Below are 18,393 nucleotides of genomic sequence, written 5' to 3'. Positions count from 1 at the left end.
CAACTGTGGCCAGATTGGCAGTAGATACCAAAACCCACAAACAAGTTAACCCCTTAATTCCTATCCACAACACAATAATGAAAATAAAATAACCCTTTCTTTTTCCTTGTTTAGAGTTAAAGTTTAATTCGAGGCAAACAGAATAATATACATTTTTTCTTTTTCCTTCTTTTAACTTTCTTTCTTTTAATTTTATTTTCACGTTGTTTCCACGTCCTTTACTCGTACTTGCTTGGTCAACTTTATTCTTTGGTCACTGTGCTTTACAGTTTAATCTCCTCCAGTAAGCTTCCGAAACACTTCCTCAAAATCCATCTCTCTTCTCTCTCTGTCTCTGTCTATCTTCTGCAAAATTCTATTTCAGACTTCAGAGCCCATAAATACTCTCCAACTTGGTCGCCTCCTGTTCCCAGTACTCCATCAAATTCGATTCTCTGTTCACTACTGCATCTGAAGCTATAGCTGCTTCCCCTGCTGGGTCAACTTCAAGGTCTTCATATGTGTTTATATAAGATCTTTTTACTCAACTCTGTTGCAGATTCATCATCTTATGCTTCTTCTTCTTCTTCTTCTTCATTTTTGTATTTATTGAAGCCAAGTCAAGGGCCGTCTTTGTGTTCTAGTGTTAATTTATAAGTCTCTTTGAACTTTTTATTAAGGTGTTTAGTAGTTCATATTTGGTTCTTGCTTGTTAATCATGATTAGATTTATGAATCAATCATGGGTGTCTTTGTTTTTGGAATAATAATTACTTAAATCTACGGATAGTTATGCTTGTTTCATTTAAAAAAAAAAAAAAAGGATTGGTGAGTTTCAGCAAATGGGTATTGCTTAGAAATTAAGTTCAAGCTCTGGATTTTCCTTTTTTTTTTTTTCGAGTTTTTTTTAGCTGTTTTAAGCATGGTTTTAGGATTTTAAAGTGTTTTCCTCAATTGGGTCATCTTAATTAGTTGATTATTCATTTGTTGAATTTTGGAGTTACTATATGAGGTTTAGCTGATGATTCCCTTAAGCCTTGTTAGGCCAAAGTAGGATCCCCTAGATTTTAGGCCATGGATAATGGGAATGAAATGTCATCGTCCTTGACTTTTGCTTCGTCATCTTATCTATCAAATGGGTCTAGTAGTCAAAATTTATCTGCAGCTGCCACTGGCTGCTCCAATCTTGACAATTTGAGTCTAAACAAGCTCAGCTTTTCATATTGAATCACAGCCATTTCCCTTTCTTTGTGAACTAAGGAGGTTTGATTTTGCAATATCCACCATCCTTGCTTTGCTAGGAGTGCAAGGTTGAAAGTTTTTAAATCCCGGAATCCCATACCTCCTTCTACCTTCGGTTTGCATAAATTCTTCCAAGATCCCTATGCAATCTTCCTTTCCTTCTCTTTCTTTCCCCACCAAAACCCTCCAACCATAGAGTTTATTTCCGAGCATAAAGAGTCAGGGAGCTTAAAGCGGTTCATTGTGTAAGTTGGTGTAGCCTATGCAACTGCTTTTATGAGTATTGCCCTTCCAGCATTTGATAGCAATTTCCCCTTCCAACCCGCTATTTTCCTACCCATTTGGTCTTTAATGCGGTTAAAAGCCTTCTTTTTACCCCTCCCAACCATTGGAGGTAACCTCAAATATCTCTCATGTTGTTGGACAATTTGGGCCCGAATATTTCCTTCATGAAATTCTAGATTTCCTCACTTGTGTTCTTGCTGAAAAATAATGAAGTTTTGTCCCTATTGAGCTTCTGCCCCGACTCTTTCTCATAGGTATCCAACACCAAGGCCACTTGCTTGCATTCCTCCATTGTTGCTCTACAAAAAATGATGCTATCGTCCGCAAAAAACAAGTGCGAGATCAACGGTGCTTGTCTACTTACAGCCACCCCCTTAATCAATCCCATGGCTTCCTTTTGTCTAATCATTGCTGACAACCCTTCAGCGCACAAAACAAACAAATTCGGGGATATAGGATCCCCTTGGCGTAAGCCTCTCGAAGGAATAATGCTACCCTTTGGTTCCCCATTAATGAGTACCGAATAGGACACCGTTGTTAAACACATCATGATCAAAGAGATCCACCTATCATTAAACCCCAACTTACGCATCATTGACTTAAGGTAAGCCCATTTAACCCTATCGTAAGCTTTACTCATATCTAATTTGATGGCCATTAGCCCTTCCTTCCCCTTTCTTTTTTTGGCAATAGAGTGCATGGTTTCAAAGGCCACCATCACATTATCTGTTATAAGCCTCTCCGGCACAAAAGCACTTTGTGCTTCAATATTCACTACATTCAGAATTTTTTTTAGCCTATTCGCCAGGACCTTTGATATTAACTTATAAATTACATTGCATAGGCTGATTGGACGGTATTCAGTTATCTTCTGGGGATTTTTGGTTTTTGGGATCAAGCATATATATGTATCATTTTTTCCCTTTGGACCTGTAATACACAGTTTGATACACTAGGTCCTACGACATCCCAATATTTTTGGTAGAAGATAGAGGATATACTGTCAGGCTCGGGTGATTTTGTTGGATGCATTTGTTGGAGCGCTCGCCATACTTCAACTGCCTTAAATTCTTTTATCAGCTCTTCGTTCATTTCGGGGGCCACTCTTTTATCCACTGCTTCAAAACTTGCATCAAAACCCAATGGTTAATCTGAGCTAAAGATTGCAGAGAAATACTCGAGGATTAGCTTCTCTGTTTCCTCTTGCTCCTCATGCCATACATCCCCCCCATCCATCAAACCCCTAATTCTATTTTTCCTTTGTCTTTGGCTAGTGGTGGCATGGAAAAATTTCGTGTTTTTGTCTCCATTTTGCAGCCAAAGCACTCGAGACCTCTACTGCCACATAACTTCTTCCCTGATATGAAGTCATTAATCTCTTTCGGGATGGCTTGAATTTCCTCAACTGTTTCATGGAGTAAATTGAGAGATTCTAAGAGTTGCAACCTGGCTTGTTTTTGTTTTAGGATTTTATACACATTGCCGAATTTTCTTTCATTCCAGCACTTGAGTTCGGTTTGGCATCTTTCTAGTCGTTGCTGAGTAGGTCGGACCGAGTCCTCTACATATGGATCCCAAGCTGACTCGATTACCTCCTTGCACTCCTCCTCTCTCACCCACATTGCTTTAAAGTAGAATCTCCTTTTGCTCCATTTGTGGGGCTGATTCCTATTAAGAAACATCGCCAAAAGACAGTGATCCGAAGTCGACATCGAAATATGATGAACCTTTGCCTCAGGGAAGATCTGAACCCAAGCCTCATTAGCTACCATTCTGTCTAAGCGTAGCAAAGTGCGTTGCTCCCCAAACCGTCCATTACACCAAGTAAATCTTTGACCCACAAAACCCAAATCAAATAAGCCACACCTGCTCAATACCTCTCTAATACCTCTCTGAACTCCTTAATCTGATCTGCATCACACTCCTTCCAACCCGTCTTCTTATCCGGGTGCAAAATTTCGTTGAAATCCCCACAAACCACCCACGACATCACACATTGAGCATTCAGAGCATCGAGAAGCTGCCATGAACTTTGCCTTTTGCTCGTGTCAGGATGTCTATAAAAACCAGTAATCCTCCATGGACCTCCCTTGCCTTCGTCGTGAACCACTACGTCTATATGAGAGTGCGAGCAGCTCTTGAATCTTATATCCGTCCCTTCTCACCAAAGCGGCGCTAACCCACTGCTTTTCCCATCACTTGGAACAATGATTCCTTGAGTAAAACCCAGTTTGTGTTGAAAGCCCTTCATTCTGTCTGTGGTTGCTTTTGTCTCTGCCAAGAACACTACCACGGGGTTTTTGCCTTTCACCTATTCGGTGAGTGTACGAATTGCCGGAGGAGAACCCAACCCACGACAATTCCAAGATAACACACTCATTTGGCTCGGCGGTGTTGCATAGCGGACACCGCCTCACCGCCAACCATATTCTCATGACCATATGCTTTACTCTCTTCTTTGTTCAGCCCCTTTTTTCGTTTGGTGCTCAGCGTGTTCGGATCAAGCTCCTGTAAAGGAACAGAACCTTTTCTCTTTGTGTTTGTGTTATCCGGGCTGGTCTTGACCTTTGGGCTTTGCTTATTATTTGTCCTTGTCAAACGCTTCCAGTGCCCACTATTAGGGCCTAAAGGTTCAGCCACCCAAAATTTTTCTTGAATAAAACTCATTGCCAATGGGCTTGAGTTACCTTTGGCCCAAGCCTTTGAGTCATTTTCCTCTGGGCCCGTTTCCCCACAAATTTCCATCATGTTCAGCCTTTCTTCTCCCATCCCTGACCCCTCCTCTGTTTTTGATTTCTCCCGATGTATGGCTCTCTCTAGGTCTGCTTGGGGCAGTGAGTCCAACAAAGAATCCTTTTGGTTTTGAGTTAAGCTCTCGTTCTCTTTTCCTTGTGGCAGACTGACTTTGCCCTCACCATGAAAGGATTTACTTTCCTGATTTGCTGCCCCAAGTCTCTCTATCTTGTCGCTATGCCCTACCTCCTGACAAAGATTCTGTTTGTTCATGTGATTCTCACCTAATTCCGGCGTGTCCCTACGTCGGAAAGTTTCCATGCCGTGCGTACTTGGCTCCGGCCTAATCTCCGACCTGACTTCTTCACCTATTTTGACTTGTTCCTTTCCTCCCCTCTTGCTCGGCTCGCCCGTCAGCCATGCTCCGTACTGCAAACATCCCTCCCCTTCTCCATTCATCAGATTTGTTTTTTCTAAGCAATCCTTTTCCCCGTGGTCCAACCTCCCACATTTGTAGCAAAAGTTTGGTAATCTCTCGTACTTGAAAAAAACCCACCTGCTCTCCCCTCCTTCAATCGTAACTTTTTTTCCTCTTACCAGTTTTTTCGTTGCGTCGATTTGTACCCTTACTCGCAAGAACTTGCCCCAATGTACCCCTCTTTCAAGCACGTCAACATCCAGCACCCTCCCTATCTTTGCTCTGATCTCCATGCCCGATTCTCGAGTCATACTCTTCAAGGGGAGGTTATAAATTTGCACCCAGAACGGACTCCATTTGATGGTAATCTCCTTAGGAACTCGCTCACCTTCAAAATTTTGTAGCAGTATTAACTGCTTCTCGTAGCTCCAAGGGCATTTCTCCAAGATCCTCCTTTTATCTCTGCCATCACCAAATTCTGCCAAATACATTTCCTCTCCTATTTCGAAGACTTGTAATCCCTTCTTAGGCTTCCATAGCATTTTCAAGTGTTTTCGTAGAGCTTCTAGGCCGATAATACGCTGCGTTAAAATCTTCACGACCAGGCAATTTTTCCCTATTTCTCTCGCCGCCTTCATGCTATCACTGCCCAGCTCTATGCCTTCTCCCTCCTCTTTTGTGACCGTTAACTTGCTCCAAAGAGCCTCTAGCTCATCCGCCATTTTATTTCCCACCCACTCTGTTTTACACCGAAGAAAATAGGGGTACCTACACTGGCCTCACCACGCTTGGGAGGTCACAAGACTCTTGCAAGGAAAGGCTGCGAGACCAGTCACTGCTACTACATGCTAGAAAGCATGAGAGCACGCCTGTGCATATTGTTAAAAAAAAACAAATGTTCTCAATAGAAGCTCTGTTGGTCCACAGTACTTAATGCCTTTTATTGTGTGCTTTATGTTGTATTTTTATATTTGGATATTTAATTAAGGAAAATGCTAGAGATACAATTTTTTTTTTTTACAAATTATTGATAAGTGAAAAAAAAAATGATATAATCATCGTTTGTAGATGTGAAAAAAAATTTATATTACTAACATGGAATAGGAATGATCCAAAATAAGGTAGTTTTACAAAACTCCGTCATTTAAGCCTATGTAACACAACTATTGATATAATGGATAAAGATGGAATGATTATATGGATTCATTCATTTAGGACTAAAATGAAAAATTTTAAAAGTAAGAGGCCAAAATGAAAGCATTCCCAAATGTAAATGGGCATAAGTGTAATCTACTCATTTTTTGGAGGGAAAAATTTCTTTTATTATACCATATTTCTATTTTTATTAGAAGTTCTTTCAAAAGAGGAGGTATACCATGCATCTGGTGCATGTATCCCTCTTCTCACATGAGAGTGGTCCTATGTGAGATCTACCTCAATATAAGCGTAGAAAACATACACCACATACAGAATGTATTTTCTTCTCTCAAAAACAAAGTTATCTCTTGCACATGTGTGCAATGAGTGAGTCCCTTCATGGTATGTGAACCTCGAAAGCTACTTGAGACATATAACATACATATGAGAGATCAATCCAACACAAACATCTCAGTCAACTCAACTATTTAGTAAAATAAAAAAATGGCACAGCCGTATGAGGCCAAAAAGAAAAAGAAAAGCCCTTAATTACCAAGCTCATAGGGCAGACGCAGATAAATTAGAACCATATCCATCCTAGATAAAGTAGGTAGGGCCCCCTCCCAACTAAAAACTCAACTGTGGCCAGATTGGCAGTAGATACCAAAACCCACAAACAAGTTAACCCCTTAATTCCTATCCACAACACAATAATGAAAATAAAATAACCCTTTTTTTTTTCCTTGTTTAGAGTTAAAGTTTAAATCGAGGCAAACAGAATAATATACATATTTTCTTTTTCCTTCTTTTAACTTTCTTTCTTTTAATTTTATTTTCACGTTGTTTCCACGTCCTTTACTCGTACTTGCTTGGTCAACTTTATTCTTTGGTCACTGTGCTTTACAGGTTAATCTCCTCCAGTAAGCTTCCGAAACACTTCCTCAAAATCAACCTCTCCTCTGTCTCTGTCTATCTTCTGCAAAATTCTATTTCAGACTTCAGAGCCCATAAATACTCTCCAACTTGGTCGCCTTCTGTTCCCAGTACTCCATCAAATTCGATTCTCTGTTCACTACTGCATCTGAAGCTATAGCTGCTTCCCCTGCTGGGTCAACTTCAAGGTCTTCATATGTGTTTATATAAGATCTTTTTACTCAACTCTGTTGCAGATTCATCATCTTATGCTTCTTTTTCTTCTTCTTCATTTTTGTATTTATTGAAGCCAAGTCAAGGGCCGTCTTTGTGTTCTAGTGTTAATTTATAAGTCTCTTTGAACTTTTTATTAAGGTGTTTAGTAGTTCATATTTGGTTCTTGCTTGTTAACCATGATTAGATTTATGAGTCAATCATGGGTGTCTTTGTTTTTGGAATAATAATTACTTAAATCTACGGATAGTTATGCTTGTTTCATTAAAACCAAAAAAAAAAAGGATTGGTGAGTTTCAGCAAATGGGTATTGTTTAGAAATTAAGTAGTTCGAGACCTAAAAGGAAAAAAAAAAAAACGAGTTTTTTTTAGCTGTTTTAAGCATGGTTTTAGGATTTTAAAGTGTTTTCCTCAATTGGGTCATCTTAATTAGTTGATTATTCATTTGTTGAATTTTGGAGTTACTATATGAGGTTTAGCTGATGATTCCCTTAAGCCTTGTTAGGCCAAAGTAGGATCCCCTAGATTTTAGGCCATGGATAATGGGAATGAAATGTCATCGTCCTTGACTTTTGCTTCGTCATCTTATCTATCAAATGGGTCTAGTAGTCAAAATTTATCTGCAGCTGCCACTGGCTGCTCCAATCTTGACAATTTGAGTCTAAACAAGCTCAGCACCAATCTCGAGAAGTTATTAATTGATTCTGAGTATGAGTATAGCGATGCACAGATTGTTGTTGAGGACATCTCTGTGGGTGTCCATCGGTCTATATTGGCTGCAAGGAGTCAATTTTTTCACCAGCTTTTCAAGAGGGGAAATGGTGGTGAGGTGAAGGAAGGCAAACCAAGGTATTCCATGGCTGAGTTAGTGCCTTATGGTAGAGTTGGATATGAAGCATTTAATGTCTTCTTGTCTTATTTGTACACTGGGAAGCTTAAGCCATCGCCACCAGAAGTATCAACTTGTGTTGATGATGATTGTGCACACGATGCATGCCGCCCTGCTATTAATTATGCTGTGGAATTGATGTATGCTTCTGCCACTTTTCAGATGAAAGAGCTCGTTCTGGTTGTTCAGGTAAGTCGGACATACTTCCATTAATTTGTGGTTAAAAACTCTTTATCTGTCTTGTTCATGATATTATGCTAATCATTCTATTCTTGTCTCAAGAATGTGAGCTTGTCTTAAAAACTTGTTTTACTAAATGGCTTCAATTGGATATGAATGAAAACAAATTTCGGAGCACTTGTTAATCATATCTAAGTCAAATGATATAACTTAGGTTCCATAACATGTGAGAAGTACTGATTTATTTAATGAAACTCAAAATGACCATTAGTGGCTTGAGTGATGCATATTTCAAAATTTATTATATAAACCTTACATACTAATATGTCACAAATCACAAAAAAGTAATTTACATTTCTATGTATTATGTTGATAAAGTGATACTGATCGCATTCATTGCCATGTTAGTCTATAGATCTTTTGTGGTAAAATTAATAGTAGTTTTAGCAAGTAGAGTTACTTAGTAGTTTATCGAAAAGGCATACAGCCATCTCCTCAACTTCATTCTGACTCAATACTAAATGTATGCATGCTTGCAGCGCCGTCTCCTCAACTTTGTTGATAAGGCTCTTGTGGAAGATGTTATTCCAATTCTTGCGGCTGCCTTCCACTGCCAACTGAACCAGCTCCTCTCTCACTGTATCCATAGAGTAAAAGGATCAGATCTTGACAATATATCTCTTGAAAAAGAACTTCCTTATGAAGTTTCAAAAGAAATCATATCACTCCGTCTCAAATCTCAGCAGGAGGCCGAACCTATTGTACCAGAAGTAGTAATGGACCCTTTACATGAAAAGAGAATTAGGAGAATCCACAAGGCATTGGACTCTGATGATGTTGAATTAGTGAAGATGCTATTGAGCGAATCTAATATCACTTTAGATCAAGCTTATGCCCTTCACTATGCTGCTGCATACTGTGATCCTAAGATTGTTAAGGAGGTGCTCAACTTAGACTTGGCTGATCTCAACTGTAGAAATGGTCGGGGATATACCATACTTCATGTGGCTGCAAGGCGTAAGGAGCCATCAATTCTAGTGGCATTGCTGCACAAGGGAGCCTCTGCATCAGAAAGTACATTGGATGGACAAACTGCTGTTGCAATATGTAGGAGGTTAACTAGGCCAAAGGATTACAATGAGAAGACAGATCAGGGGCAAGAATCTAACAAAGACAAGTTATGCATAGATGTCCTTGAGAGAGAAATGCGAGGAAGTTCAAGATCTGTAAACATGGCAATCTCATCACAGGTGATAGCTGATGATTTGAACATGAAGCTTCACTACTATGAAAATAGAGGTGACAAGTCGTTACTTCTCTCATTTCTCTCAGTTATCTACTTGCTTAATTTTGATCAGAATAATTGATTGAGATTTTATTTAGGAATAATTAATGCAATATCATAGTTCCTTTTCCATATATTTTTAAATAAAATCTTACAGTGGACTCTTTCCTAGATAAGTAGCCAGTTCTACTTACTTAGCATCATTAAAAGAAGAAGAAGAAGCTATTTATCCTTTTTCAAATTTATTGCCAAAAATCTCTTATTAACTTGCATATGTAAACCTTATTTAAAAAAAAAAAAAAAAGACTAAATAAACATAATTTTTATTCCAAATAAATAGTTTGTTCAGTGTATAAGTGAACAAATTTAGTGTATATATATAGAGAGAGACACACACACACACACATGCTAGCACTACGTCTGTGGGATCATGGTTAAAAATCATATTTAAATAAAATAAAATAAAATATTTCTATTATACTATTGAAATCGAAAAGCATATAGAGTGCAAATAAAATAAAAATAATAATTTAAGTTACATGGTGAAACACATCATGTAAGGCCAAATTTTTATCAAAATACAAAATTTATAATAGATTATAATTTGTTTGAACGATTTAAAATAAAAAGTTAAACTTGTTTTAATTTTTGTAAAATTTTGGGTAATAGAGTTCCAATGGAAGTAATATTATAAATTTCTTGAAACTTCAGCAATAAAGTTTCACATAGTAAAATTTTTTAATAATTACTTTTAGTAAGTAACATGGTGGAAGCACGTTATAAAACACGGAATGCTAACATTGAGTTACACATACATGGCTTAAGCACATCTTTTAAGACCAAAAATTGTAATAAATGATTAAGATAGTTTATAATAAATATCAATGTTCTTTCGATTTTTTTTTTTTTTATATAATATTTTGTTAATAATTTTTTTTTTCTCTCTTTAATTTCTTCTTTATTAACTAGATTCTTACAGCTCATCTTTTATAGACTTTATGCAATTCGAGTCTCTTGTTTTTCTTTCCCTTTGAACACCTAGTTCTTGGATTTCTTCGTCCACTATCCCTTCTTTCCCATCTTCTAATACAAATACCTAGTATCACCAAGCTATGTTGAATAATGGTTATGCTCTCTCTCTCTCTCTCTCTCTCTCTCTCTCTCTCTCATGATATCATCTTATGATATTTATAACATCTACTATCAACTTTTCGAGCAAAGATGAAACATATATGACTAACATTTGGCCCAATTTTTAGAAGGTAATTAAGTGTGAATCCCACTTCTTGAACCAAGTGTTTGTCAAAATCATATCATACGTAGTTGCGAGTCTAAAATAACATCTCCTAGCTCATTCCTCCATTCTGATCTACATGAGCTCCTTCATATCCCCCTCTCCTTTCCAACATGATAATTCAAGTATCATCCAATAAAAATCATTTTCTCATTGGTAGCCGTTATATCAATTTATCAATGTCCTTCCAAAACTTTTGCTAAGTGAATTCTTCTAACCTATTTGAGGAGCGTACACACTAACTATGTTACTTATCTCCTCTCTTAAAATAAGTTTTATTAATATAGATGTATCCCATATACTCCTAATTAATCTCAACAACTTATTTAAGAATTTTTTTTCCCTACCCTAGTTTGTTTGTTTGTTTTTGTTTTTGTTTTGTTTTGTTTTGTCTTGTTTTTATTTTATTTTATTTTATTTTTGTCTTTTCCTATATATCTTAATTTATATATTGTATGTTCATGGAGCACCGATATCCGTTTGTCAAAACATTGGATCCAATGTAGTATGTCACTAGTAGGAGTCTTTGCGAATGTTCCATTCATGATGAAGTACTAAATTTTACATTGGCCAACAACCTACCTTTTATGTCTGAAAGAGCATATACATTTTACATTGAACATTCGGTGCACATCACTCTCTTTAATGGTTTCTTTTATATGGAGTGAAGTACTCAACTTCACCAAAATTGTCATGGTTGGAGTAGACATCTTAAGTCCATAGCGAAGTTAGATAAATGACCTTGGTTTTTTAGATGCACTTTATTTATAGGATGAGTTAGTATAGGAGTTAAACACACATGAAGCAAACGTGAGAAGTTTATGGAGTGAATGCATATGAGAATTTATTAATGTTATGTAATAAGGACAAAGTTATGGTTACTTGTGGAGTATATATACCCCATGCATCCGTCCATTTGAAACCAAGAGTGAGGAAGATAAATAAGAATACGAAAGAGTTCTCTTCCCCTTCCCTCTCTATTATATCTTCCTTTGAGAATGAGTCTCTTTCATTGTGAGTGGTATGTGAGTTTGAGTGTGTGTAGGCTCACCAAATTTCAAGAAGATAGAATCAAAGCCAATGGGTTTATGATGAGAATGAGATTGACAACATGATGGTGTCAATTCAATTTCCTTGGTTTAACAAAGAAAATTTTAATAATTGAAGTATCCGAATGAAGGCGTTACTCGAATCCTAAGACATATGGGAAATACTAGAGAAAGTCATGTGGAGTGATAAGATGAAGTATGCTTGACTCTAAATCAAAAGGAAGTCGAGCAAAAGGCTTGAAGAAAAATAAACAAGCTCTTACATTGATCTATCAAGGTTTAGAAGAATCAATGTTCGAGAAATAAGTTGCTAATGCAACTTCATCCAAGTAATTGTGAGATCACCGATATATTCTTCAAAATTCTCTAAAAGGAGTTGATAAGATGAAGAAAGTTTGCCTTCGAACATTGAGACACTAGTTTGAAACCTTACACATGACAGAATTCGAATAAGTTTTGGATTATTTTTAAGGTGTTGGCCATTGTGAATCAATTAAAAAGATATGGTGATAACTTGAATGATGCCCATGTGGTAGAGGAAATCCTCTAGTCCTTAGCTTCAGAGTTTGACTATATAGTTGTGGAAATTGAATATAAATATTTGGAGCCAATGCCATTAACCAGCCCATGAGATCTTTACAAGCCCATGAAAAAAGGCTCAACAAGAAAAAAGTAAGAGATTTTGTAGGAAATGTTACAGTCTAAGCCCATCTTGAATGAGAAAAGGAGGATATGAGAAAAGCTAAAGAGGCTAAGGACATAGAGGTGGTTGTGGAAGAGAATACGGAGGAAGGAATGGTGTAGCTCTTATAGTGATGGAGAGAAAATTCCAAATTAACAAATAGCAAGAGAGTGCAGAAGAGGAAGTTTCTCAAGATCATATAGAATTAGGTATGGCAAAGCTAATGTTAAATATTATACTTGTCAAATATTGGCCATTACGCTTCTGAATGTTGAAATGCCGTAAACAATATTGAGGAAAAAACCAATTTTGTTGAAGATAAAAGTGAAGATGAAGAGTTGATTTTGTTGTTGGCATACAAAAGAAAAGACAAATAAGAGAAACACGTGTGCTATCTTGATACTGGCGCTAGCATCCACATGTATGAGAATGAAAAGATGTTTTTGAAGTTTGACGAATCAGTGATTGTCAATGTTACTCTCGGTAACTCATTAAAAATTTCGGTGAAATGAAAAGGTGAAATTGTTATTCATTTGAAGAATGGAGTAACTGGTTTATCTTTTATGTTTATAACGTGCCAAGCATGAAAAATATTACATTAAGATTAAGACAACTCCTTGAAAAAGATTGACATTCACTTGAAAAATCGTAGTTGCCTAATAAGAGGCCATCAAAATAATTTGATAGCTAAGCCGCCAGTAACAAGAAATAGAATATTCTTGTTAAACATTCATATTGATGTAGCTAAATGATTAAAGGCTTGCTTTAAAATTTCTCTTGGCTTTGGCACTTGGGATTGGGGCATATGAATTGGTGGACTACGTGATGTTTTAAATGTAGTTATATTTATGAGATGAGTTAGTTGGATTTAAACATACATGAAGTAAAATTGTGGGAAGTTTATGGAGTGAATGCTTGTGGGAGTTCGTTGATGTTATGTAATAAGTACAATGGAAGTTATGGTTGCTTGTGGAGTATATATACTCCATGCATCCGTCCATTTGAAGCCAAGAGCGAAAAGAGAAATAAAAATAAAAAAGAGTTCTCTTCCTCTTCCTTGTCCAATCTAACTTCCTTTGAGAGTGTGAATCTTTTCCATGAGTGGTGTGTGAGTTTTAGTGTGTATAGGCACACCAACTTCCAACAAGAGAATCCCAACCAATGGAACAAATCCTTCAACTTGTTCATACACCAATCTATCTCATACTGTATGTTTTTTTGAATCCAAATGCTAAGTTTCTTGGAGGGAAACAAAGGACATACTCTTTAAGGTATTGAAATAAGAAAAACATTGAATTCTTGAAGGAATTAACGAATTAAAGGCTTTTTTTATTCGTTTACAACTGGGGAAGGGAGATTGAAACCTTGGTTCTTTTAAGAATGATAGTATCATTAAAACACAAGACTCTTGAGAAATCAAAAGCAATATTATTGTTTGAAAAAAAAAATCAAAATCAATATTATCTAGTTAATGTTATGGTTATATTTTCTATGTAATTGGCTAATCCTTCGATAGAACACATTTTACTTGTAAATTGGGTAGATCTAAATTGGGTTTGATATATATATATATATATATATATCAAGTGGTTGTATTAAAGATATGAAGATTGATCCAAAAAATGAGTAAAGAAAAGTTATTTTACTAAAGCTCGATAGATAGCTCGACATACGGCATTTATCGAGATTTGCTGGGTGAGCTCAACACCAGCTTGACACTAGCTCAATCTATCGAGCTTTACGAATTCAGAAATTCCAGGTCTGAATTTCGGCCCATGATGATGTATTTGTTTAGGGTATCTTCTCTTACAATTCTAGACATATATAAGACTTATTTTAAGAGCTGTCACACACGGATATAGTGACTAAGAGCTTAATTTTCTCTGTGAGAAGCTACTGCGTTTGTATTAGTCACGGATTGAAGATTTGTGTATCAAAGGAAAGAAGCGAAGGTTCAACTGTAGGTTGGTATTTTGGGATAGGGTAGGGTAATGGTAAGATTTCTCATACTTGCTTGATTATTAATTAGTGGATTTTTGGGAGTGGTGACCTTAAATTCACCCGGTGAGGTTTTTGCCTAGCGAAAGGTTTTCCCCATTTGTCAACAAATCATGTGTCAATTTAATTTCCGTTGGATTTAGTTTATTTGGTGATTTGTTGGTGCCTCCACGGTTTGCATGTAAATTGACATAATTAATCAACTTGGATAATTGAATTAATTAACGGGGGTCAAGCTATCTTAACCCAACAGTTATGAATAGCCGCTTTATATTGATACTATCCAATGTGGGACTTTTTTATTACTTAACTAAACACATTTCACACGTTAATATTCCAACGATTTACTAATTGAATATTACTCAAGCCCTCCCTATTATTTGTGATAATATTTTCCAGAATAAATGAATTTTTTGAATCTCTAGTTCCTACCTTATGATAAAGTGCTAAAAAGTATTTTTAATATATTGCAGTGGCATTTGCACGGCTGTTATTTCCTGCTGAAGCCAGGGTAGCTATGGAGATTGCAGATGCAAGTTCGACCTCACCGTACACAGGCCTTTCAGCTTCAAAAGCAAAAGGCTCCAGTGGGAACTTAAGGGAGGTTGATTTGAATGAAACACCCTCTGTACGAGCCAAAAGACTCCAATCAAGGCTGCAGGTTCTCCTGAAAACAGGTATTTTCAATTTTATGCAGACTGCATAAGTAAGTGACTTGTCCAATGTTTTCAAAATTGAATGTTAAAACAACAGAAAATTAGAAAGAGTTTTGAGTTTTTAAAGTCAGATCAAGGATCAACTGTAGGTTGGACAGAAATGACATTACAAAATAATTAAAAATAACTAAGTGTGAGTTTGGATAGCACTGAAAGTGGTTCTCAGCTGTCGTTTGGCCTTTTTTTGGGGTCCCATAGCACTATTCATGAGTCCACCAAACTCAGCAAAATGCATATACCCAGGCATTTTTGGGTCCCACAGCACTATTCACACTTTTAAAAATTATATTGTTACATATTTTCAACAATAAATTTTCAGTTTTCAGCAAATAAGCGGTATCCAAATAGATCCTAATTAAAGAATACACAAATTCTATATTGAAAAAACAAGAGGAAAGATTAAAAAAGAGTGTTGCATGTTTCATATTCAAAGAACAAATGAAGATCCTCTATTTCTTCATCTATAAATAAGGGAGAGGTTTTGACAAGAAATGTTGTAAGTCCTGAGTTGAAAAAATAAAGAAAATTGTTATTATGAGTTCCTGTATAAGTGTAACATGTAATAAGCCTAAAAGTTCTAATAAACCTATTTTTAAAGAAAAAAACCGGATCAGACTATATACTTAAAAGATTCAAATTCATAGGTGTCTTAGAATTGTAGAAAGTGGCCAATGACTTTGTAATTCAACTGGTTAGCACCTTCTAGTGTTTCCAACTGAGACATCTAGGGTTTAAATCCCTTATTTCCAAAATATTGAATTAATAAAAATAAAAAGGTTAACTAGGTTTGTTGCTAGAAAAATACAAAAAAGTAGCAAATGCTTTTGAGCTAAGTCCTCATTAAGCCTATAGAAATCTACTTTTTTTTCCCCTGCTAGATGATAAAGAGTTGTAATTTAAATAAATTTAGTTGTCATTTTTCTCATATATATCTGAAATATTTATTTTCTGCCCATTTCTTCCCTTTAAATTAAAGGGTATGCTTTTTATGATTCTATGATTTATAGTTCTTTTTTTCTTTTTGGTTGAGTGGTTCTATGAGTTTTAAAATTAAAGGAGAAAAAGAAAAATCTAGAAAGAATAGTAGTGATCGGAAGCAGTGAGAAAGAGAAAGAACACAAAGGAAAATTTACGTGGTCTGACGTTTGATTGTCTGTGTCTCAATATAAAGCCCTAGCAACTACATCTTTGATATATAATGAAGTGTGTTGTATAATGAATCTGTAGGGTATATATAAAGACTATATGAGTTAGGGTTAGATGTATATGAACTTATTACATAATTGGGCCTCTTGGACCAATACATAAAATGATGTGAACTGATTATATATCTTTAACACTATGGTTTATGGTTTTGAATGTAAAAGCATAGTTGCTGAGAAAACATTATTGAAAAATGAAACATGGACATTTATAATAACAGGTTCAATTGAAGTTGCCGCTTTGTTTCTGATTTATAGTTGTAAATTCTAAATGTCTTCTTGGGAATCAAATATATCATCTAAATAGGAAAAAAGAAGAAGAAAAGAGAAAATATTAGAAACTTTCCATTATTGTCTAGGAAGGAAATACAATATACGAGTTAGCACTCTAGCTGTCAAACTAACAGGGTGAAGTAATGGAGTTAAGTTCTAAAAAGGTCACAGTTAAAGGAGTCTTTAAACAATTATGTTAAAGATATTAGGATCCAAGAAGTCCAAGTATATTATAATCACAGGCTCACAGGTTCAGTTGAAGTTACCGCTTTGTTTCTGATTTATAGTTGTAAATTCTAAACCTCTTCTTGGGGATCAAACATGTCATCTAAATAGGAAAAAGAAAAGAAAAGAATGAAAATATAAGAAACTTTCCATAGTCGTCTAGGAAGGAAATACAATATGCGAGTTAGAACTCTAGCTGTCAAACTAACAGGGTGAAGTAATGGAGTCCAGTACTAAAAAGCTCACGGTTAAAAGAGTCTTTAAAAAATCATGTTAAAGATATTAGGATCCAAGAAGTCCAAGTTTATTGTAGACCCTTGTACTTATGGGACAAGAAAAGTAATTGTAGTCTCCTAATTCTACGTGTACTTATACATATTATAGGTCCAAGATTGTTAAAGATATTATGGTCCAAGACACCTAAGTCTATTATAAATCCATGAACTTGTGAGACCCGAAAAGTAATCTTCGTCCTACGTACTTGGACAGTTGGACCTTTTGCGCCATAATAATTTTTACCAATCAAATGCAACTTGTACTAGTTACCCCATGATTTCATAACATGATCATTCTCTTTGAGCTTACTAATTGAATTGTTGTAAATGGCAGTGGAGACGGGTCGACGCTACTTTCCCAATTGCTCAGAAAGGCTAGACAAGTTCTTGGAGGACGATGATATGCCTGATGCTTTCTTCCTTGACAAAGGCACTCCTGAAGAGCAGAAAATGAAGAAGATGCGTTTCATGGAACTTAAAGAGGATGTGCAGAAGGCATTTTACAAGGACATTGCTGAGAGTCGTTCAGGTTTGTCATCATCGTCGTCATCCTCATCTTCTCCAAAGAAGGAGGGAGCTAATCACAAGGTTAGGAGAAGATGAAGTTTTATGTAAATTGTATTATTCTTGTAACCCATAAGAGTTTACTAAATTTTTATTCTCATAGATCCTATTCTTACAGAGCCTTGGTTCTGTTCTTTATTGTAATAATATAAAGGACAGGAAACCTACACTGTTCAATAGGAGTATTTTTTTTTTGATAGGATCTCTATAGGAGTACTTGTTAAGCTATGTGACTTGTGAAATCATATAAAATAAAATAGAAATGCTGCAAAAATACGTGCCTGTCATTTTCTTTAGGGATTTCATGATTTCGGTGCCAATAGTCTAATAATGTTTTGGTTTTTTTAATTTTTAAAATCTTTTTTATGAAAATATATATATATATATATATATTTTTTTTTTGAGAAACCAGACAAAGCGCCTGGGAATTTATGAAAATATATATATATATATATATATTTTTTTTTTGAGAAACCAGACAAAGCGCCTGGGAATTTATTCCAACAAAGAATTAATGAACATCAGATAAAATCAGAGGTGCGATGTCCTCGGATAGGTCTACTAACCAGACTTCTAAACCCGTACAATTCTTTGCCTTTCGGGCTAGTGCGTCTGCAACAATGTTGCATTTACGATTCACATGACAAAAATTATAAAACTCTAAACCTGCAGCTTGGAGCCGTATATCTTCCAAAATATTCCCATAAACAGAGAAATCAGAATTCCCTTGGGAAATGGCTTGAATAACCTCAGCAGAATCACCTTCAAAGACCACCTTCCTGGGTCTGATTTCTATGGCAAACTGAGCAGCCCTTCGACAAG

At 36.0% G+C, this 18,393-nt stretch overlaps 2 protein-coding genes across 2 annotated transcripts; one reads left to right on the top strand and one right to left on the bottom strand.

The window, feature by feature from the left end:
* Positions 1-3,881: 3,881 nt before the first annotated feature.
* LOC136067061 (uncharacterized) lies at positions 3,882-5,378 on the bottom strand. Its single transcript, XM_065772321.1, has one exon. It carries the CDS (start codon positions 5,376-5,378, stop codon positions 3,882-3,884), a length of 1,497 nt encoding a protein of 498 aa, XP_065628393.1.
* Positions 5,379-7,302: 1,924 nt separating this feature from the next.
* LOC112005017 (BTB/POZ domain and ankyrin repeat-containing protein NPR1) lies at positions 7,303-17,845 on the top strand. The gene is made up of 4 exons (XM_024037263.2): positions 7,303-8,017; positions 8,548-9,307; positions 14,790-14,993; positions 17,342-17,845. Exons 1-4 carry the CDS (start codon positions 7,475-7,477, stop codon positions 17,608-17,610), a joined length of 1,776 nt encoding a protein of 591 aa, XP_023893031.2. The 5' UTR covers positions 7,303-7,474; the 3' UTR covers positions 17,611-17,845.
* Positions 17,846-18,393: the final 548 nt, after the last annotated feature.

The sequence above is a fragment of the Quercus suber genome, unplaced genomic scaffold (assembly GCF_002906115.3).
Source record: "Quercus suber isolate HL8 unplaced genomic scaffold, Cork oak 2.0 scaffold_56, whole genome shotgun sequence".
Taxonomy (NCBI): Eukaryota; Viridiplantae; Streptophyta; class Magnoliopsida; order Fagales; family Fagaceae; genus Quercus; species Quercus suber.
This window is presented reverse-complemented; position numbering and strand designations above follow the sequence as displayed.

Coding starts and splice junctions, on each gene's coding strand:
- LOC136067061 (XM_065772321.1), bottom strand. CDS start 5,378: ATGGCGGATGAGCTAGAGGCTCTTTGGAGCAAGTTAACGGTCACAAAA.
- LOC112005017 (XM_024037263.2), top strand. CDS start 7,475: ATGGATAATGGGAATGAAATGTCATCGTCCTTGACTTTTGCTTCGTCA. Junction 8,018..8,547: donor AGCTCGTTCTGGTTGTTCAG/GTAAGTCGGACA, acceptor GCATGCTTGCAG/CGCCGTCTCCTCAACTTTGT. Junction 14,994..17,341: donor GCAGGTTCTCCTGAAAACAG/GTATTTTCAATT, acceptor TGTAAATGGCAG/TGGAGACGGGTCGACGCTAC.